Source organism: Macaca thibetana, chromosome 11, assembly GCF_024542745.1.
Source record: "Macaca thibetana thibetana isolate TM-01 chromosome 11, ASM2454274v1, whole genome shotgun sequence".
In the NCBI taxonomy this organism is placed as follows: domain Eukaryota; kingdom Metazoa; phylum Chordata; class Mammalia; order Primates; family Cercopithecidae; genus Macaca; species Macaca thibetana.
The window spans coordinates 102925200-102947385 of NC_065588.1; the positions used below are offsets into that span (position 1 = coordinate 102925200).

Consider the following 22186-nt stretch of genomic DNA (forward strand, 5'->3'; position numbering starts at 1 on the left):
CTGGCCTGCCCAGCTGCATTTTCTCTACATCAGTCGAGGATGTAACAAAGATAACTGATCCTTAGTCTTTCCAAATAACAAAAGCCCAGTTATTCTGAGGGCAGCTAAACCGAGTGGGATAAGATGGACACTTCAGCTCCATCACAGAGTCTGCGATGACTCATTACAGGACCTCAGAGTTGTCACTGCTAGTGAATTCCTCCTTCTTTCGTCCCTGCTGCTGCTTTTTCTTTAAAGTAATGGAATCACGAAAAAAAAAGCTGGGATTGAAAATAGATTAATCGACTCTTTTTTTTTTTTGGATCACAAAATCAAATCTTAGCTTGCTGCTGGGACTTTGGGCTCCCTCATTCATTCATTGTTCATTCATTCAACAAATATATATTTCGTGTCTAATTTGTACCAAGTCCTGGGAGTACAGAAGTGAAAAAAAGGAGTCATAGTCACTGCCTGCATGGTACTTACATTCTAGTGGGTAAGAGTCAATACAGAAGTAAACTGCCAGGTAAAGGTGCAATTTCAAATGGTCAAAGTGTTATGTGTAAAAATATTAGTGTGCTATTAAAAAGTATAAAGTGGGGACCCATCTTAGTTGGTGGTCAGAGAATGCCTCTCTGATGAGGTGACATTTATCTGAGACCTGAAGTTTTACAAGGAGCCAGCTACATAGAGGTTGGGGAGGGAAAAAGAACTTTCTATGCGATGGGGAAAAGCACATGCGCAGGCCTCAGGCAGCAAAGAGCTTGGCGTAGTGGGAACTGACAAATGTATATATAATAAGTAAGGAAGACAGTGGCAGGAGAGGAAGTTGCAGAGCTAGGCAGAGGCTAGATTATGCAGCAACATAAGAAGGAACTGATTCATTTGCTGCCCCTGGTCAGTTCTGTCAATCAGATTTTGACCACGGAACTATTGGTAAAGTGTAACTCAAACAGGTGAGGTTTCCAGCTTCAATAGGTGGTCTCTTTAAACACAGCTGTCTTAAGGATAGATGATAACCAATGACGGAGGTTGCAGTGAGCCAAGATCGCGCCCCTGGCACTCTAGCCTATGTGACAGAGTGAGACTCTGTCTCAAAAAAAAAAAAAAAGATAGCCAATGGCATACCTAGAGATATAGGTAAATATCAATATATAGTCTTCTTTCCCTGTCTCAGTCATGAAGATTACAGGAAATGCTTGTTTAATAGCAAATACTGTTAAGCAACATTGTCCAAATAGAAATTTCTGTGATGAGATGGAAATTATTTCTATCTTAGCTATCCAAAACAGTAGCCATTAGCCACCTGTGGCTACTAAGCACTTCAAATGTGGCTAGTGGAACTAAGAAACTGAATTTTTAATCGTATTTAGTTTTAATTCATTTAAATTTCAATAGCCACGAGTGGCTATAGGATAGGGCAGAGCAGCTCTAGAATCTTGACACACTTAAATGAGCTTACAAACAAAAGGCATAGGTTAGCTTAAAACTTGAGCAACATCTGTGATGGTTCACAGAATCCTCCTAAGGAAAAGGTTAAAACTGTGGTCCCCAACCTTTTTGGCACCAGGGACCGGTTTTGTGGAAGACAATTTTTCTATGGACTAGGGAAGTGGTGGGGGCGATGGTTTCAGGATGAAACTGTTCCACCTCAGATCACCAGGCATTAGACTCTCATAAGGAGCGTGCAACCTAGATCCCTTGCATGTGCAGTTCAGAGGGTCCACACTCCTATGACAATCGAATGCTGCTTCTGATCTGATAGGAGGCAGAGCTCAGGCAGTAACGCTTGCTTGCCTACCACTCACCTCTTGTGCGGCCCAGCTCCTAACAGGCCATGGACCGGTACTGGCCCTGGGGTTGGAGACCCCTGGGTTAAAGGATTCAGTCCAAGATCTGAAAAAAAGGGTACAGCCAGGTAGCTTGGGAAGCACTCTAAATTTTCACAAGTCTGTAGCAGAATCTCAAAGCTTCTGGGTTTCTTTTTGTTGTTGTTGCTTTTGAAACAGGGTCTCACTCTGTTGCCCAGCCTGGAGTGTAGTGGTGTGAGCACAGCTCACTGCAGCCTCTACCTCCCAAGCTTAAGGGATCCTACCACCTCAGCTTCCCAAATAGCTGAGACTACAAGCACACACCACCACATCCAGCTTTTGTATTTTCTGTAGAAACAGGGTTTTACCATGTTGCCCAGGCTGATCTCAAACTCCTGGGCTCAAGAAATCAGCTCACCTCAGGCTCCCAAAGTGCTGGGATTATAGGCATGAGACACTGCGCCTGGCCAACTTGGATTTTTAATGGCTCTTAACATACAGGATGTGTGACACGAGGCAGTATGTTATAGAGCCTTGTTACTCAAAGTGTGGTTCACCGACCAACCACATTCATCATTTAGAAGTCTGATATAAAGGCCTCACTCCCAACCTACTGAATCAGAATCTGCATTTTTAACAAGATCTCCAATGATTCAAATACACATTCAAGTGTAAGAAACACTGCTATGGAAAGGGTTTGGGGTTGGGCAGACCCACATTCAAATCCCAACTCTGCCACTTACCTGAGCAAGTCATTTAACCTCTTGGGCCTCAATTTTCTCACCTGAAAAAGGAGGTAATACTACCTACCTCAAAAGGTTGTTGTGAAGACTGGGTCAATGTATAAAAGGAAATGAGCATGAGATCTGGTTTATGTTAGATGATCATTAATTCATTTATTTGACAAATCATTACTGACTGTCTATTATATTCCGAGCACCCTTCCTGTCCTGTGCTTAAAACCTGTTCCAAAACAAAGCAACCTTGGGGAAGAAGAGTGTTTTGTTGGGGATGGGAGGGGAAGAAAATGTTCCCCTGTGGCAGTTTCAATACTGTAAGGTGACCAACAACTGCTTCTCTTGGGATCTTTACAGGATTCTCAAATATCAGGGGCTTCCACCGCTATCCTCAGACCTTTAAATAAATAGAAATGTGAGGAGGGGAGGGGAGAATAAGAGAAAAATATAGGAATTGAACAAATAGGGAAGATTTGCTATTGTTTTACCGACAAATAAAAAGCATTAGACTTGTCTTAAAAACTAAGCACAAACTGTAAGCTGCACAGATTTTCTTTTATTAGCTTCCTTAAAAAAGAAGCAGCAGCAATTCTCACTGGAGGTCTCACTGGTAGGAAAGGGAATTCAAGGGGTGTTCTTTTCTGCTCCCCAGGCAAAAAGGGTTTCTCACCCAAGCCAGTAGGTGTTAATCTGCTTAAGCCTGCCTGAGTGGATGTGTTAGATTGCTGGCACATGGCCATTTAGGGGTTTTGTTCCCCAGACCACAGGAGCCCATTTTTCCAAGAGTTCCACTAGCTTTTTGTTTGATAACGTCTATTTCTAGCAGCATTTACTCCTTCAACAACAAATTCAATGGAACGAAAATTTACTGAACACCTACTATTTGGCACACCCTCTGTTGGGGATACAGAGATGAATAAGGAACAGTTGCTGTGCTCCAGGGGCTCACACAAAAGTAACTTCTGTTGCATTCTCTCAGGTGATGGCTATTATCATGACTTCTTCCCACTGCTTGGAAAAAAAAATTCTTTGGTTTCCTTGGCTGTCCCATTTAAATATCCACTGACCTCGCTGTGCTCCCCTGAGGTCCCAGAGGCTTTAAGGGTTAATTACTCGCTTGTTGGGGCTGGTTCATTGTTCTCCCAAACTGCCCACCCTCTCCGATTCCATTTCCAATTCTAAACTTTGTTTAATGTGTTCATATTTTTCTTTTTACAGAGGCAATACACATTCATTACAGAAAAATACAGATAAGTAAAATAAGGGAGAACATTTTAAAACTCTCCTCAATCCCACCACTAATGATAATCCGTTTTAATAAACATGACTTTTTAAAAACTATAACAGTAATATAATTTCACATGAAGTTCAAAACATAGAGGAGGGCAATTATGCATAATCCAGTCATCTAAGTCGTGATCATTTTGGGGATCTTCCCTTCCCATTTTCTTGTACTTATAAATCAAGCCTGACAAATCATTATCAAGCCTTACAAATCAAGCCTGCTAAAGTCATTATCTTTTGGGGGAAGAATATGGAGTAGATGTGCAAAGCAGGAAGGGGTACTTTCAGCTGTGCTGGTGAGTAAGGACACTAGTAATTTTATAGAAAAACATGTTAGGAAATTTGCTGTAATTGGCCAAATTACCGTTGCTATTCAAATGTTTCATCACTGGTAATAGAATCTCACCCAAGAAACTTGCCTTTCTTCCTTGGGGTCTGAAATGAGATATACAGAAATATCTATTTTAAGAAGTTTTCATGTAAGAATACCTGAATTCGTAATGAAGAGTGCTTGAATACCATTAAAAGCCTACAACATGCCAAGATCTCTGACATATATTATCTCAGTTAACCCTCACAACAGTCCTGCAAGATAGATATGATTACTCCTGTTTTAAAGATGATGAAACAGAAGCTCATAAAGTTTAACAGGCTTGCCCAATATCTTACAGCTAGCACCTGGCAGAACCAGAACCCAGAGCAAAGAGACATGACAGTAGAGAGTAGAAAGTGTGTGGCAGAAAGTGTCTGGGTTCGGAGCCCGACTGAACCACCCACCCACTCCAGGACCTTGGGCAAGTTATTTAACATTCTAAGTTTCCTTGAACTGGACTTTTGTGTGATGCCATTAGCCTGCAGTTAGTGTTGACAAAAGGAACCATCCTTAGAATTAAGATGAAGTCCATTGTAAGGGTGTTGAGGACATTGTTGAACAGTTCATAGTTAAAGATATTTCTGTTTGCTCTGAATATGGAGGACAGTATACTCCCGAGCAATCGTCAATCTTAGTGCTCCTAACTATTCAGGTTTCCAGGAGCACTGGCTCCTGGAAAACTCGTATCTAAGTTTAAAATTCACATATAGGAAGAATTTGGGTGGCATGTTTCACCTCATTCCGACTGCACTTTTTGCCTCCAATTCTGCTTTTCTTTCTTCTTTCATTCCCACTTCTATTTTATTGTCTCGAATCTTTTATATTGCTATACACTCCCTTAAATTCTTTTGGATTTAACCTTCAGTTTCCTTACCTATAAAATGGGGGATAATGTTCTTTTAAGGGTGTGTGACAAGCACTCAGCACACTGCATGGTCTGTAAGAGATGCTCAATAATGGTGTCTTCTTTCATACTCTTGGAATAAATCTTTGCCTCATTACAACAAAGGACATTATTTGCATTCCAAAAGATTCTTCAATTTATGAAAGGGCTCACCAAAGGGTTCTTTTAACAATAAGCCAAGGTATTTAAAATAGGATACCATTTCCACATTTCTTCAAGGGTATTCCTTACCTAGTCTCTGTCACATAACTGGCACTGTGCTGATCCACCGACTGCTTCCTCCCACTACTCCATGTCAATGCAGCTCCTCTCATATGCTATTTGCAAAGTCCCTGGGATGGAATGGACTAATTTTTAAAATGAAAACCTTTCCTTTATCTTCCCAGAGGAATTTTTAGATAGAAATGGTCTACTGAAGAAAATACAGAACGGGAGATCAAATTTTCTCTTTTACTTCACCTTAAAAATGTCCTCCCTTAAATTCTTCAGTTTTCCATGTACCTAAAGGGGGATGTTGGATCCCATTCCCTCTGCCTTCTGAAACAAGCTTGATTATTTCCACCATATTAACATATTTTAAAATTTATCAGAAATTAAGTTGTCTGATGAGTTTAATATTGCTGTTAATGATTTATTAAATTATCATTAAAAAAAAATTCTAGGCTAGGAGTGGTGGCTCATGCCTCTAATCCTAGCACTTTGGGAGGCTGAGGTGGGAGGATCACTTGAGACCCGGAGTTAAGACCAGCCTGGGCAACATAGTGAGACCCTGTGTCTATAAAAAATTTCAAGGCCGGGCACGGTGGCTCATGCCTATAATCCCAGCACTTTGGGAGGCTGAGGCGGGCGGATCATGAGGTCAGGAGTTCGAGACCAGCCTGACCAACATGGCAAAACCCTGTCTCTACTACAAATACAAAAATTAGCCAGGTGTGGTGGTGTGCGCCTGTAATCCCAGCTACTCAGGAGGCTGAGGCAGGAGAATCGCTTGAACCCAGGAGGCAGAGGTTGCACTGCGCTGAGATTGTGCCACTGCACTCCAGCCTAGGAGACAGAGCAAGACTCCGTCTCAAAAAAAAAAAAAAAAAATTAAAAATTCTCTGGGCATGATGGTACATACCTGTAGTTCCAACTACTTGGGAGGCTGAGGTGGACGGATCTCTTGAGCCCAGGAGGTCAAGGCTGCAGTGAGGGCCATGATCATGTCATTGCACTCCAGCATGGGTGACAGAGTAAGACCTTGTTTCAAAAAAACCAAAAAACAAAAAACTAACCATCTCATAAAATATTAAGCATTTAATTTTGTCGAGTTTTTATCCCCCAGTCTTTAGCACTTTCAAGGTATCCAATTAAATTAAAAAATAGACAAAGGGAATTCATAATTTGTATAGAATAGGTCACTGTCCAGGCCACTGTCTAATAATCTTCAAAAAGACCTGAGCTGGCAGATCCCAATAATCTACTTATGTTTGCTTAAAGCAATTTGTTGGATCCTTAATACCTGTTGAGTTAAGCACTGAAAAGTTAATTGGCAGTGCCTATCTAGGCTGTATTTCCCCAGGCTTTCCTTTTCCTTCTGGCCCTCCCTTCCTTTCTTCTTATCTTTCCCTTCCCTTTTCTCCCTTCTAAAATTTTTATTGAGTCCTTTGGCGGCCAGGCTTTGTACTAAGCACTGGGAATCCACTGGTGGCCAAAATCCTGGCCAGGCCCCTACCCTCTTGGTGCTTTCTGTCTGGTGAGGGGACCATTAATCAAATCACATTCACTAATGGGTGTAGGATTACAAATTGCAGTAGGTACCACTTAGGCCTACAGTACAGTGAGGGATCTGGCCTAGTCTGGGATTAGGAAGACGACAGCTTTTTGGACTGTGAGAGGAAGAATGAGTGGGTAATAAGGCAGCAGAAACATGTGCAAAGGCCCCGAGGTGCTGGGAACTGTGGTGCTCTGGAGACGATGAAAGATAATGTGGCTGGACCAGATAAAACAAAGACAGGGGATGGGGGATGCCTCTGGTGAGCTCAGCAGAGTCAGAGATACATGTCTTGTAAAGATTTTGGCCTTCAACTTAAGAACAAAGGGAAGCCACTAAAGTAAGGAAGAACAAGGGATGTGAGAACTGTTAATGATCGAGACGTCTTAATTTGTCTCTGCAGGAGCAATGCAGTCATACACGTGGTCTCTCACATACACAGTGACGACGGCTGCTGGGTCCCCAGCTGAGAACTCCCAACAGCTGCCCTGTATGAGGAACACTCATGTGCCTTCTTCCTCCGTCACACACAGGATACCAGTTTATCCCCACAGAGAGGAACATGGGTAGGTAACTTTCCAGGGATGCTGCTGGACTTTTAAAATTTGATCTAAAGAGGATGGGTGCAGCAGCTCACACCCTATAATCCCAGCACTTTGGGAGGCCGAGGTGGGCCTTTAAGTCAGGAGTTCGAGACCAGCCTGGCCAACGTGGTGAAACCCTGTCTCTACTAAAACTACAAAAATTAGCCAGACATGGTGGCGTACACCTATAATCCCTGCTACTTGGGAGGCTGAGGTGGGAGAATTGCTTGAACCTGAGAGGCAGAGGTTGCAGTGAGCCGAGATTGCACCACTGAACTCCAGCCTGGGTGACAGAGCGAGACTCCGTCTCAAAAAAAAAAAAAAAAAAAAAAAAAAAAGATCTAAAGAGGGGTTTCCTTAACAGCTATTTTCTTAAAGAACAGGAAGGGTGCTACCCTTTGCTGAGTTCCCACAATATCGTGAGCACTGTATTGTGTAATCCCCACAACAACCAGGGTAGGTAGGTAGGTAAGAAGGTGTTAGTGACCCCATTTTAGATGAGGAAATTGAAACTTGGTTCTCTTCAGTTCCCCAAGGTCACACAGCTGGCTCATGGTAGGACCTAACTGAGCACATATCTGACTCCAAAGCCTGTGTTCCTCCCTCTTCACTCCTTTAACGCCTCATCTGAAAACCCCTTTCAGCAGTTCTCCTGGCTGGCTCTTTGTACAAACTGCAGACTTACAGAGCGTCATCTTAGGTTCAAGTCTTTTATGATTCCACTTAGAGAAGGGCTTCCTCACCTGAGGGCTGGAGGTCCCTTTAGGGCTGCAGTTATTCATGAGGTTCAGGGGATTCCCCATAGGTTCTAGCGGTGCTTTATGCCCTGGAAAGATGCATCATTTGTTTTGCCCATACGTATATATTTTTCAAATGTGTGGAGTGATGTTGCTGTGATGAATGAACTACAAATCCATACAAAAGTGTTACTTGAATCCTCGTAGTTCTTTGCCATTATGCATTGTCTTTATCAAAAGACACTAACCTTTCAATGTCTAATGAGCAGTGATCTGAAAAGCACTTAGGATATTAAAAAGAGATCCTGACTGGGCACAGTGGCTCATACCTGTAATCCCAGCACTTTGGGAGGCCAAGGTGGGTGGATCACTTGTGGTCAAGAGTTTGAGACCAGACTGGCCAACATGATGAAACCCTGTCTCCCTACTAAAAATACAAAAATGGGCCAGGCGCGGTGGCTCGTGCCTGTAATCCCAGCACTTTGGGAGGCCGAGGCGGGTGGATCACGAGGTCAGGAGATCGAAATCATCCTGGCCAACATGGTGAAACCCCATCTCTACTGAAAATACAAAAATTAGCTGGATGTAGTGGCACGCGCCTATAGTCCCAGCTACTCAGGAGGCTGAGGCAGGAGAATCGCTTGAACCCAGGAGGCAGAGATTGCAGTGAGCCGAAATTGCACCACTGCACTCCAGCCTGGCGACAGAGGGAGACTCCATCTCAAAAAAACAAAAAAAGAAAAATTAGATGGGCGTGGTGGCAGGCGCCTGTAGCCCCAGCTATTCAGGAGACTGAGGCAGGATAATTGCTTGAACTCAGGAGGCGGAGGTTGCAGTAAGCTGAGATCACACCACTGCATTCCAGCCTGGAGAATAGAGCAATACTCCATCTCAAAAAAAAAAAAAAAAAAAAAAAAGAAAGAGAGAGAGATCCTACCATGTGGTGCAGTGGGCCTGACCACTCCCAGGCCAGGTTCCAACAGACCAGTTGTGGGGTACATGAGAGAAGGAGGGGGAGGACCTCTCAGGTCCCTTCCACAGTTGGCCCAGCATAGTGCAGCACAGCGGTGACCTGACAGTGTGCACAGGCCTGGATGTTGGTGTACTTTTCCATAGGTTCAAGTGCTCCCAAGCAGTCAATCAGGCAGCCATTATTTTCTCAGGAGGCCTTTGAGAGTATTTCCACACATTTAGAATAGACTCTGAAAACCCTATTTCAGAGAGATTTTTGATTAAGCAGAAATAGCAGAAAAAATACTCACATGGTCATAGGTCAGCATCTTTGCTATAAAGATGTTACTAAGAAGAACAGTGATAATAATAGGCTATGTCTACACAGGACTTTCTGGTTTATACAGTGTGTTCACACATATGATCCTCAGAATGACCGTGCACAGTATTTTTATGGATGTGAGAAACAGGGTCGTGAAAGTCACAGCTAGAAAGTGGTGGAGTCTGGCTTAGAACCGGGGTCTTTGATGCCTGTTTGACCATGCCATGGTGTTATCCCCCCAGGAGACAGCTTACAGAACCCCACTACATCCTTCCCCATGATGTGGAAGCAGAGGCCGGAGTGATATAAAAACATAAATCTCACAGTGGTTTCTTTTTTGTTATCCCTATTTGATTCCAGGATACAACAGGGCTTTTAAACACAGCAGGAGTAGAGGTTTCCATCACTAATGATGTTTGGCTCAGGGCTAGATTTCATCTCTGAACGCTGGCTGGGGGAAGGGAGGTATGTTCTAGGTGTTGAGGGAGTAGGAAAATCAGCCTGGGGTTTTAAGTTAACCATAACAAGGCCACAAAAGTGGAAATGGTAAGAATCAAAAGGAAGAGGCCAGACGCGATAGCTCATGCCTGTAATCCCAGCACTTTGGGAGGCCAAGGTGGGTGGATCACCTGATGTCAGGAATTTGAGACCAGCCTGGTCAACATGGTGAAACCCCATCTCTACTAAAAATACAAAAATTAGCCGGGCATGGTGGCGCACACCTGTAATCCCAGCTACTCAGGAGGCTGAGGCAGGAGAATCATTTGAACCCAGGAGGCGGAGGTTGCAGTAAGCCAAGATCATGCCACTGCATTCCAGCCTGGGCAACAGAATGAGACTCTGATTCAAAAAAAAAAAAAAAAAAAAAAGACGAAAGAATGAAAAATGGGGTTGGGGGGTGAAGGGGGAAGAAAAGAGAGAAAAAAAGAAAAAGGAAAAACATAGATGAGGTTTTTAAAAAGTTGTCAAACTGATCTGTTCTTGCTATTACTCACACTATTCAATGTGCTTGATGCATTTTAGATACACGGGAAGCTATAACTATGGGAGCTATGGCAACCAGCATCCTCACCCCATGCAGAGCCAGTATCCGGCCCTCCCTCATGACACAGCCATCTCCGGGCCACTCCACTATGCCCCTTACCACAGGAGCTCTGCACAGGTGAGTCAGTGGTCCTGGTTTCTTGCCCAGACCTTGGTATACTTGGTGCCAAATCTGGTTAACACAGTTCGTAAACTGTTATGCATGCTGTGTGTGCAGCATGTATGTCCCCAAGGAGAGGACAGTCTTTTCATCAGCGTCATTTCTGGCCTCCAATGGCTGGCCCACAGTGGGTGCTCGGCCAGCGTTCATGCTCCATTTGCTCTCACATGCCTGGTTGCTAAACAGTTTGTTTTTCATTCTATCCTCTCTTTGACTTCTTCATGCCAAGATCTAATCGGCCGCATGTCTGCTGCCCTTTTTCGGGCAGCTACCCTCACCCTGGGCCTTGGGTCTCCTTTCCCATCACCACTCTCCTGGTGCAGACCCTCATGGAGTCTTGTCAGGACTGGTCTCTCAACATCATTCTAACTGGTCTCGTGGTGTCCTGTGTCTGCTCTTTTCATCCAGCCCACACACGTAATCTTAAGCGGAAGAATCCTCCTGAAATGGATCCCTTTTCAAATCACTCTCAGGCCCTATATCTCCTTGGGCTCCGCACTGTCTAATAAGCCAAACCAGCCCTCCGTGGTCTGTGGGGAATGGACAGGCCATGGCACCTGGCTGCATTTGGAAAACCACCGCTGGACACTCTATCTGTCTAACACTTTCCTGTGCATTGGCTCTGATCCGACTGGTTGCCAGTTCCACTCTGCGTCCTAAGTATCTCTGTATGCCCTCTGTGCTCGTCTCAGCTCAGGCCTTTATCATATCCAACCTAGATGAAGACAGAAGCCTTCCTGATGATCTCTATGCCTCTAAAAAGTGCCCCATCTCTGGTTCATCCCCGACACTGCAGCTAGAGGAGTCTTTCGGAAAAAACCCAACTGACCATGATACTTTAGCTGTCTTTGGCACGTCATCGCTTTCCAGGTCAAGTTCAATTCCTTAGTATGTCTCTTAAGACTCGTTACCTTTTTGGCCTACTCACCAACTCCCTCCCTCCCCCCAGCCATGCCAGCCCTCATGTGGTTGTCTCGGATGTGCCGAGTTCCTCCGTGTCTTTGTAGATATTGTTTCCTCGGGCTGGGTGTCTCTTCCCCAGTTTCTTCTGCTGGGCATTCATGACAAGCATCTTGCTGTCTTTGTGGCATTCCTGAAAGTACCCCCTTGCTTCCTCCAGGACCTTATTAGGTGCCACTCCCTGGGTTTCCTCTCTCAGTAGCATTTCTCACACCCTGTTATCATCACCAACTTTCCTGTTTGACACGCACAGAGACCCTAAGCTCCCTGAAGGCAAAGATTAAGTCCAGTATCCTCAAGTCACAGCACTTGGCACCTATAAAAAGAGGAGCTACCTTCTCCTGAACACGTGCTATATGCCAGGCTCTGCGCTGAGCACTCTCCACATCCCTTGGATAACCCCTGCAGAAAAGGAAGTGAGACTCACAGTAACCTGCCTGAGGAGTTGAACCCAGGAGCTGTGACTCCTGTCCAGGCTCTCAGGCACCACCCCCTGCCGCCTCTCAGATGCAGGCATTCACTAAGTGTACACTGAGCAGATGAGTACATGGGAGGTGGCGTCAGCATGAACAATAGTACGGTGTGCTGAGCATGCTCACTCTATTCTGCAGGCACAGGAAGCTAGGGAGTGGTAAGATCAGAGCTATGATTAACAAAGAGAGCTCTCAGGGTCCCCACAGAATGAACCAAGAAGGGGGGCTGGTGGAGGCAGGGGGCTCTGCTCCAAAGCACTTGTAGAAGTTTAGGAATGAGATGGCAGGACTGACGCTAGCGTGGAGGCTGTAATTACATCAGCTGTTAGCACACAGACTCGTCTCTGAAGGAGGGCACCAAGGAGAACGTATCCACAACACATGGCACTCTGGGCAAACAGGTGTTTGTTTTGATTTCCATCTGCAGTACCAAGGGGAGCCCTGGTTTAATCCCCAGACAAGCCAAGAAGTTGATTCCACTAAATCATCACCTGGGGCATTCATTATAGGTTTCCAACTGCATCACACAGAGATGCCAGCTCCTTAGGAGCTCCCTCTCTTGGGAGCACTCTGTGCTCCTCGCTGTGATCCACTGCATGACTGAGAACGGCTGCAACAGCCTAAATCACTCCACACACTCCAAGCATCTCATTCATTCATTCATTTCTCAAATGGCTCCTGGGTAACTACTATGTGCAAGCACTGCACTAGCCACTGGGAGCACAGTGAGAAGGAGACAGAGCATGCCTGCTTTGGTAGAGCTTATGCTCCAGTGGGAGACAGCATCATCAAGCCACAACTCTGGACATTGTCTTCCCTCCTTCTTCACTTCCTCATTCCCCCTCATGAAATGGCAGAAGCTGGTTTTCTGGGGTGATATTTTTAAAGCCATTGCCATAAAAAGAAGCCAAGGTCTCCTCAAGGCCCATGAGGTCCTGCTCTGGAAGCCACAACAGTCCCCAACTGGAACACTGTCATTTAATAGCTGGTCTTAATAGAATGGCCCAAGGACACGCGAAAGCCCATGGAAGGGCCCTTTTAATCCAGACAAGGTGTGAAAGTCCAAAGGGTCCTAGGCCAGGCTCTTCGCCACCATGCCCTGTGACTCTTAGATGAGTGCCTCTGACACTCCCCTCAACACACACACACTCCACACTTCGTGGTTTATGCCTTAGTCTCCACATGTAAAATAGGGTGGAGAGAAATTTATTACATCGGTCTCTACCTAGGTTGATGAGTGAGGTCAGTGTTCAAAACGGGGTACCTCTCTGGGGGAAGGTACTGTCTAAAGACAAAGTATCCTTTGTTTTGTTTTCATTAACATTTATTCAGAGCACTGTTCTAGGCATATTTAAATATACAGACTCACTTAATTGCCATAACAACCTTGGGAAGAAGGCATTTTTGGAGATAGGATCTCACTCTGTCACCCAGGCTGGAGTGCAGCTGTGCAATCTTGGCTCACTGCAACCTCCACCTTCGGGGCTCAAGTGATCCTCCCACCTCAGTCTCCCTAGTACCTGGGACTATAGGCGCATGCCACCAAGCCCAGCTGATTTTTGTGTTTTTGTAGAGACAAAGTCTTGCCATGTTGACCAGGCATGTCTCAAACTCCTGGGCTCAAGTGATCCTCCTGCCTCAGCCTCCCAAAGTGCTAGGGCTACAGGTGTGAACCACTGCACCTAGCCTTTTCACTGTTTTTAAAGATAAGTAGACTGCCTCAGAAGGTAATGCGCCCCAGGCCATGCATCCAGTAAGGGACAAAGCAGACTCAAATGCAAATCCTCTAGCTCTCAATCCCAATGCTAAACCAGTGGTACTGAATACTACTGTTTTGGAGAGTGGAAGGTAAATTCAAGAGGTTACTGCTGCTATTCTCAGTAAGTTTCAAGTTGCCAAAGAGAAGCACACACCCCAAGATAACCTTATTTCTTTCCTTCATTGGTTTTTTTGGTTTAAGGTTGAGCATAGAGAAAATCCACTGCAGGGCTAATTAGTTTTAGCTTTTCAGAGCAGGGGTCAAGCTGTTCCAATTCTGAGTAACTGAATATCACAATTCACTACGTCAGACTCACCAGGGAAAAGGACAGTCTGAATTGGAAGAAAAATTGCAAGTATGCAATATGGTTGGAGAAATGCAATTGGTCATCAGCACAAAAGTAACTGAAACTACTGCAAATCAATGCCAGCTAGGTTTCCTTAGAGGGCTGATACATCTGTGAAGCACAGTAATTATAGGGGTCCCAGCATTTCTATGCTCAAAATAATTTTAAGTCATTTGTTTTCAAAATAGAATATGTGTATGCCTTTATTTACACTACTTATTTGTATAATACATACTTTCTTCCTGGGTAATACAAAGGTAAGCCTCCCAGCCCTGCTTAGATTCTTATAACTTCTGACCTAGTCCAGATGAATGAGGTTTCACAGTGTAAGGTTTGAATTATTTTGGAAAAACATTGCAACTGTGCTGCACTTGTTCACATCAAAGTAAGCTGCCTCTTTCCAGGTTCCCCATTCCCAGGTCCAACCGAAAGGAGAAAATAAACCAGACCAAGTACATAGCTACAAAATCTTTCTGAGCCTCATTCAATACATGTTCATAGAACCTCTACCCTGTCAAGCAGCCATAGTGGAACTGGGGCCCTTGAGCTCAAAAGCCATTTGATCACACTTAGACTGGAAAGCTGTCCCTTATTTATCATCTGAAAGGCAGAGGCCAAGCCTTATCAGCTAATTACTGCCTCTCACAGAATCTCCAGCAGTCTGGCCCAAACCAACCCAGGACCACTGGGTGCTACAACGTTTGCTTAGGGCACTGTACTTCGGGTTGGCGTCTTGGGCCAAAAAGAAAAAAAAAAAAAATCAATCAATGATAGTGTTGTAAGATCTCTGACTGTAGAGCCAGGCTCCTTGGGTTCAAATCCCAGCTTTGCCTCCAATTAGCCCTGTGCCTCAATTTTCTCATCTGAAAAATGAGGATAATTATGGTATCTATTTCATAGGGTTGTAGTGAGGGTCAAGTGAGTTAGTAAAGGTCAGAACAGGGCCTGGCTCATAGTTAACACATTTTATTATTATCCTTTGTAACACCACAGTTATCATATTTAGGGTAATTTTATAATTAAGATCTGTCTCCCTCACTGTACTAGCTCTGTGAAAGCAAGCACCAAGTCCTTTTTCTCTCCCCATTATATTCCCATGGCCTAGCACCGAGCTTGGCCCTCAGTGAGTGCTCAGTAAATACTTGTCAATGAAACGAATGAATGACTGGTACTAAGTTGCTGTGTGATTGCAGTAGATCATTTCCCTTCTCTTGACCTTAATTATTTCACCTGTAAAACCAGAGGTAGAACCAGATGGTTAGTCACTAAGGCTCTTCCTACCATTAATGGACCATGACCCTATGATTCTAAAAATAACATTAATAACAGCTGACACATTTTGAAAACTTACTACACAGGAGTTCTAAGTGTTTCACATGTAATAACTAATCCTGACTTTAAAACCTCAGCAGCAGGGGGATGGTGGCTCACACTTGTAATCCCAGCACTCTGGGAGGCTGGGAGCCCAGGAATTCCAGTAGGGGGGCCGTTTGAGCCCAGAAGTTCGAGATCAGCCTGGGCAATGTAGTGAGACCTCATCTCCACAAAAAATTTAAAAATTATCTGAGAGTGGTAGCACACACCTGTAGTCCCAGCTACTTGGGAGGCTCAGGTGGGAGGATCACTTAAGCCTGGGAGGCACAGGTGCAGTGAGCTGAGATCACCCCACTGCACTCCAGGCTGGGTGACAGGGCAAGACTCTGTCTCAAAAAAAAAAAAAAAAAAAAAAAAAAAAAGCTCAGCAGATGTGGACTGTCTGACAAAGAATTTTTGGGAACTACATCCTTCTCCAGAAGAGGCTAAGAGAAGAGGCTAAGAGGCTAGGGGTGAGCCCTCTGGCAGTACTTTGGTGCAGTGAGAGCTGCCTTTCATAGGAAAACAGTTTGTGCTCCTGACTGGACCACCTTTCACCCCTTGTTCAAGTAGCAGCTCATTTGGTAAGGGGTCAGGAATAAAGGGCTCTTTCTTCCCTCTCCATGTGTAGGAAAGTCAGCCCTTGGTGTGGAGAGTCATTTCTCAAAATAGATCTTCCTAATATGGTTCCAAAGAGACCAAGAGTCAATCGTAGCTGAGATGGGCTTATGCCATAGGCATCTGATGAACGTTGGACTGTGTGTGCAGGCACACACACGTGCACACAGGCACCCCTCATACCCTCCTCTCAAGGGGTGGTAAACTGGTGACTTATGTCCTTTTTAAAATCAGTAGCAACAGCATATGATTTAATCCAGAGAATGGTAACTTCCTGTTACGGGCCCTCAACAAAAAGTGCCTTATTCCAGCAGAGATCTCTGGACCCCAGAGTTTGTGCCCAGCATGCTTAAGGACCCTGCATGAAACCGGATGTAAAGTGTGAGAGGTGAGGCGGGTGCCATGGGCCAGCCTCTGCCACTCCCACCAGACTAAATAGAAGCTTCATTGGTCATGTTAATGACCAAGCCAAGGCAGTGAGCACTTCAGCTAACTGGCCTTTCAATGGTCTCTTCACTACAGGGAAAACGAGTCACTGACTCATTTGCAATTAGCTGACCTAACAGGACAGAATTTTCCATGCTGGATTCTGTGGTAACAGAATTTTATTGTCACATTAGAGATATTTTGAGCCAGTCTCGTTTCCAGGCAATTACTCTTTTGAGTGTATGACACAACTTCTGAGCACAGCTGTGTCGAGGGTCCTTGACTAGGCACAAAAGCCACACTCTCGGGTTCTGTGGGAAAGAGCCCAAGTCCATTCTGTGACATTTTACTTACACGAGCCAAGGCAAGGCGGACTCTGTTGGAACCAGCAAGCTGAGGCCAGGTGAGAATTCTAAGGCCCCAGAGCTCTGTCGGGGAAGAGGGAGCTTAGAGAAGGAAGAGCAGCAGAGAGATTAAAGTCTAATGGGCTGGCCTCCAAAAAGGGAGTGCTCTCCTGCTCCTGGGTAACTTGGCAGTGGCAGGTCAGCCTCCTTTGGGATGGTCATATCAATGTGGGGAAAGCATGCTCCCCAACTGGGTTTCTATGCCAGCTCTTCCACTAGCTTGCTGTGTGACTTTGGGCACGACACGTGATCTCATGGGGCCTGGCTTTCTCATCTGTACAACATGGGGTTGGATCCCAGGATTCCTAAAATTCGTTCTAGTAGTAATGTCCCAATGTTCATTTGCTAACTATTATTTAGCACCTGCTAGGTGCTAGGCACCATGCCAGATGTTGGGCACATGGTGTTGAACACAGCAAAGCCCCATCAGGAGTATATGAATATAAGCCAAAAGAAAGACCTAGCTAGCTGCCAGGCAGGATGGTAAGGCCCCGGCCCAAGAGGCACAGGCTGGGGTATTTAGGTTCTTGAGATAGGATTCCAGAAAAGTCTCTCTGAGGAGGTGACATTTAAGCTGAGATAGAAAGAATGACAAAATGGCAGGTATGGCAGGAGCCGGGGTAGGGGTGGTAGAGAAGGTTCTAGGCAGAAGGAACAGGTAGGACAGAATTCCCTGAGTTGGAACCAGCTTGGCATGCCATGGGACCAGAAGGGAGGCCTCTGTGCCAGGAAGAGCACCAGGAGGTGAGGTGACACCCAGGAGTTCACTTGAGAGAAGATCAGGTGGGGCAAGCAACCTTTCTGAAAAAGGATCGTTTTGTAGTAATAGTTCCTAATGTTATCTGTTTAATACACCTGGGATCTTGGTTTTTTGGGACAGGGCCCAATCTTACTATGGTCTCACTGGGATTTAGAGCAGTTCCTGTGCTAGAATCCCACTGTGCAGACCTGAGAGTCCACCACTGCTGCCACACAAACAGCATCCTGCAGGTTCCCATGATGCAGAGCACGGGGGTATGTGCCAGTGTTTCTGATCTGATTTGGGATTAGGAAAGCCTTGGCGTGCTGTCCATGGTCTCCTTGGCAACAGCCCTTGGTGCCTTCTCCCTTGAGTTCCCAGACACCACCTACGCCCTTCTCCGTCTTTTCTAACTGTTCTTTTGGTTGTGAAGTGGCTGTACTCTTGCTATGTAAGGCATGCCATCCTATGTAGGGGGAAAAGTCCCTCGCTACTCGAATTAGGATCCCTCTTTCTTGACCTCTGAATTGCTGGTTCTCTTTGCATGCTTCAGGCCTAAGCACCTGCCCCAGCTCCCCTTAGGCTCTCACTCACAGAGGAAGAGCAGTTCCCTGTAGCCACCTAGACTCCAGGGAGCAGCCATTGTTGTCATAGCCCCTTCTCCCTGCTGTCTAGGCTTCAGCCTGTCTGTCTCCCTCATAGGAGGCAGCCTCCCACCTAATCTCCTGGGGCTCCACTTTCCAACTGTCAGGGAAGACAGATGGGGAGCAGAAGAATTCATACATTCACACACTCTCCTCCTCGCTGCTCTGGCCATCCTTGTTGATTGGCTCCTGTCCTTGGTGGGGTATCCCTCAGCACAGCAAAGAAATCTTTGTGCTGACTGGCCTGCAGACTGGGAGCTCTCAAAGGGAGCCCATAGCTCCTCTCCTTCCTCCCCTCTGATCCTACTAACCCGGGCTTATTTGCATAGCTGTCTTGGTAACAGAAAAGAATGTAAAAGAAGAAGCACTTCAGAAGCACTTCTCTTACTCCTAATCCTTTCTAGAACTACTTTCCCTCTTCTTGTAGCTACTAACACCTGTTCCTCTGACCTGCACAAAAGCTCCCCTCCCCACCGCTCTCAATTGGTTTCTCTTGACTCGTTCCTCCACATTCACACCAAGTCCAATTCCTATTCGTGTATCTTCCAGGAGTTCAGCAAATGTGAGCCAAAAAGAAAGACATTCTCTAAATGATAGGCACTAATAATAACCTTTGAAATTGTTGACTTGCTTCCTCTTCAAAAGCCTGCTTTTAGGCTGAAGTTTATAATTGAATTCAACTGTAAAATGTTATTTTTTAATAACGTCATTGTATTTTACTTGGCAGTGTTATGCTCTTGGGTTGATGGACTAGGACCTATCACATCTCCATAACTAACAATAAAACTCACTACCATCCATCTGTACATCCATATTTATTTATCTGGACATGCAGTTACTAGTGTATTTGTGCGTGTGACAAACACACACTTTTCTGTATTCCTGGTGTGGCTGTTTCTCATTTTGGGTTTGACTTCCCAAGATATTGCAGATTAGGAACAGAAAGCCAGTATAACCGCATGAGTAAACACCAGCCCAACTCAGGCTATGAAATCTTTTGCATTTCTCCTGTTGACTTCCCTAAGACCAAGATTCAATCTTGCAGAAGTTCAGTGATTCCTCTCCATCAGCTCTCATTAATAGCATCTTAAGAAATTTAACTTAAACTATAAACATGACTGATATTGTGTATATGCAACTTCAAGCTAATTTTTACTTTGTGGAATTTCTTTCCCCTCAACAAGTACCCTTTTAATAGCCCCACTTCCCGGATGGAACCTTGTTTGATGAGCAGTACTCCCAGACTGCATCCTACCCCAGTCACTCCCCGCTGGCCAGAGGTGCCCTCCGCCAACACGTGCTACACAAGCCCGTCTGTGCATTCCACGAGGTACGGAAACTCTAGTGACATGTATACACCCCTGACAACGCGCAGGAATTCTGAGTATGAGCACATGCAACACTTTCCTGGCTTTGCTTACATCAACGGAGAGGCCTCTACAGGATGGGCTAAATGACTGCTATCATAGGCATCCATATTTAATATTAATAATAATTATTAATAATAATAAACCCAACACCCATCCCCCAGAAGACTTTATCTCTATACATTGTAACTCATGGGCTATTCCTAAGTGTCCATTTTCCTAATGAACATGAGGATGGGATTCAATGTGGGATGAATAAACTTTAGTTCAGAAACAGGACTTACTAAAAGTCAGCGGGATTGGGTTTCTGTAGCCAAGCCAGACTTGACTGTTTCTATAGAGCACTATCTCGGGCAGGCCATTCTGTGCCTTTTCCCTCTGTTCCATGACTTTGCTTTGTGTTGGCAACCACTTCTAGTAAGCTACTGATTTTCCTGTTGACAAAATCTCTTTAGTCTTGAAGGATGGATACTGGAGACAGAATCTGGTTTGTGTTCTTGGATGGGCACATAATTTGCCAAGAGCATTCACCTTGCCATCTGTCTGTCATCGTACTGTACAAGGAACAGCCCTCAGACGTGTTCTGCACATCCCTTCTTCCTGGTGGTATCATCACTGCTTCCTGGAGCACCAGGGCTAAATGGGGAGCTATCTGGAAACTCTAGATTTTCTGTCATAACCCACATCTGTCACAGTACCTGCATTGTCTTGGAATGTAAGCACTGTCTTGAGGGAAGGAAGAGGTCTGTTCTGTATTGCCTTAAGTTGATTGAGGTTTGTAGGAGACTGGTTCTTCTACATACAAGGATTTGTCTTAAGTTTGCACAATGGCTAGTGTCAGCAAAAGGCAGGAAGGTTTTTTTTTTTTAAGTTCTATGAGAATGTGGATTTATGGCATTGAGTATCACACTCAGCTCTGCTGTGTTAACTTTGTGAAACTGGATGGAACAAACTTTAACTTACCAAGCACCAAGTGTGAAAATGACTTTCATGGTTCCTTCATAAAACTATAATAATATCCGACACTTTGATAGAAAAAAATTCAAAGCTGTGCCTTTGAGCCTATACTATACTGTGTATGTGTGGAAATAAAAATGTATTGTACTTTTGGAGAATTTTTTTGTAGGCATTTTTCTGTCAGATTTGTAGTAATTTGTGAGGTTTGTTAGAGATTAATATAGGTTTTCTTTCTGTATTATAAAATGCACCAAGCAATTATGGTGGACCTATTACCCTATGGGTAAGAAATAAATGGAAATACGACATCGGATGTTTTAGCAATTGTTCTGTAAATAAAATCTTTGATCACACCACTCAGTGTGATAATTGTGTCTACAGCTAAAATGGAAATAGTTTTATCTGTACAGTTGTGCAAGATATGAATGGTTTCACACTCAAATAAAAAATATTGAAATGACCTGCTTTCTTCTGACTTTTCATTTGACATGACCTCTGTGTGTGTGTGTGTGTGTGTGTGTGTGTGTGTGTGTGTGTGTGTGTATAAATAACATTCTGAATACTTAGGGTGTAAGTAGGCAGGGAAAAACTAAGTAGTCTTATATGGCTGTGTTTATCCAGTTCCCCATCCTCTTGTCATATAATAATTAAAATGTGTAGAAACCACACATCCTGTCCTTGAATAATGATTAAGTAAAAATAGTACCTACAGTCTGATAGAGGTTTGTAGGGGACTAGTTCTTCTACACACAGAGATATGTCGTAAGTTTGCACAGTGGTTAGTGTCACCCAAAGGCAGGAACCTTTCAGCTCTTATAGGGAATACTATTCTTCGATACCAACACCATTAAGAGATCCCTTAGTTCATTATGCTTTAATGATCACTGGGTGTAAAGATATTTCAAGTGCAGTGCTTTAAATGCTAATAAACTTCTGGAACAGAATAGTAACATTACTGAATACTTAATAAGTATTAACAAATTCTTCTCCAGCACAGTATTTTTATTCTGGGGTTGAGAGGAGTGGGCTATCAAAGTACAATGATGGTGTTTTTCTCAAACATTAAGAGTCTAGGATCTATGAGAAGTTCAGAACCACAGATGTCCAGAAATGGGAGTAGTGAGTATATTAACTAAAAGGCATGAGAACTTGACAATTCAATTTGCATTTTGAAAGATTTATATTTAAAGCCAAGTTCTTACTTGCTATGACGTAATATATTTATACCTGAACATGATTTTTAAGATTAAAATTAAATACAGAACATCCCCTTATATTTAGCTATGTTGTTCTACAAAAAGAAAGCAGATGTTGAATTTCACTTTCTGATGGTCAATTAGTTTGATCTTTTGTCCACAATCCATTAATTGGCTTTCATATAAGGAAAGTAAAGAAAAGGAAGAATGAAATTTCAGATTTAGTCACTGCCAAAAATAAACCTAAGAGTGACCAGACCAGTCTCTCTTACAATTCAAAGCCAGAGCTCCCTTAAATAAATGAA

The 22186-nt window shown here is 44.2% G+C and overlaps 1 protein-coding gene across 7 annotated transcripts in view; it reads left to right on the forward strand.

The window, feature by feature from the left end:
* The window catches only part of RFX4 (regulatory factor X4), a 178058-nt gene extending 156916 nt beyond the window's left edge, over nt 1-21142 (forward strand). For 4 of the 7 annotated variants that reach the window (XM_050748632.1, XM_050748633.1, XM_050748636.1 and 1 more), the window contains 4 exons: nt 4483-4605; nt 7245-7407; nt 10459-10597; nt 19546-21142. In XM_050748632.1, the coding sequence (XP_050604589.1) occupies nt 4483-4605; nt 7245-7407; nt 10459-10597; nt 19546-19818 (698 nt within the window). In that variant the 3' untranslated portion in view covers nt 19819-21142. The remainder of the gene's footprint in view (nt 1-4482; nt 4606-7244; nt 7408-10458; nt 10598-19545) is intronic. The other 3 variants (XM_050748635.1, XM_050748634.1, XM_050748637.1) reach the window with 1 other exon arrangement.
* The last annotated feature ends 1044 nt before the right edge of the window (nt 21143-22186 follow it).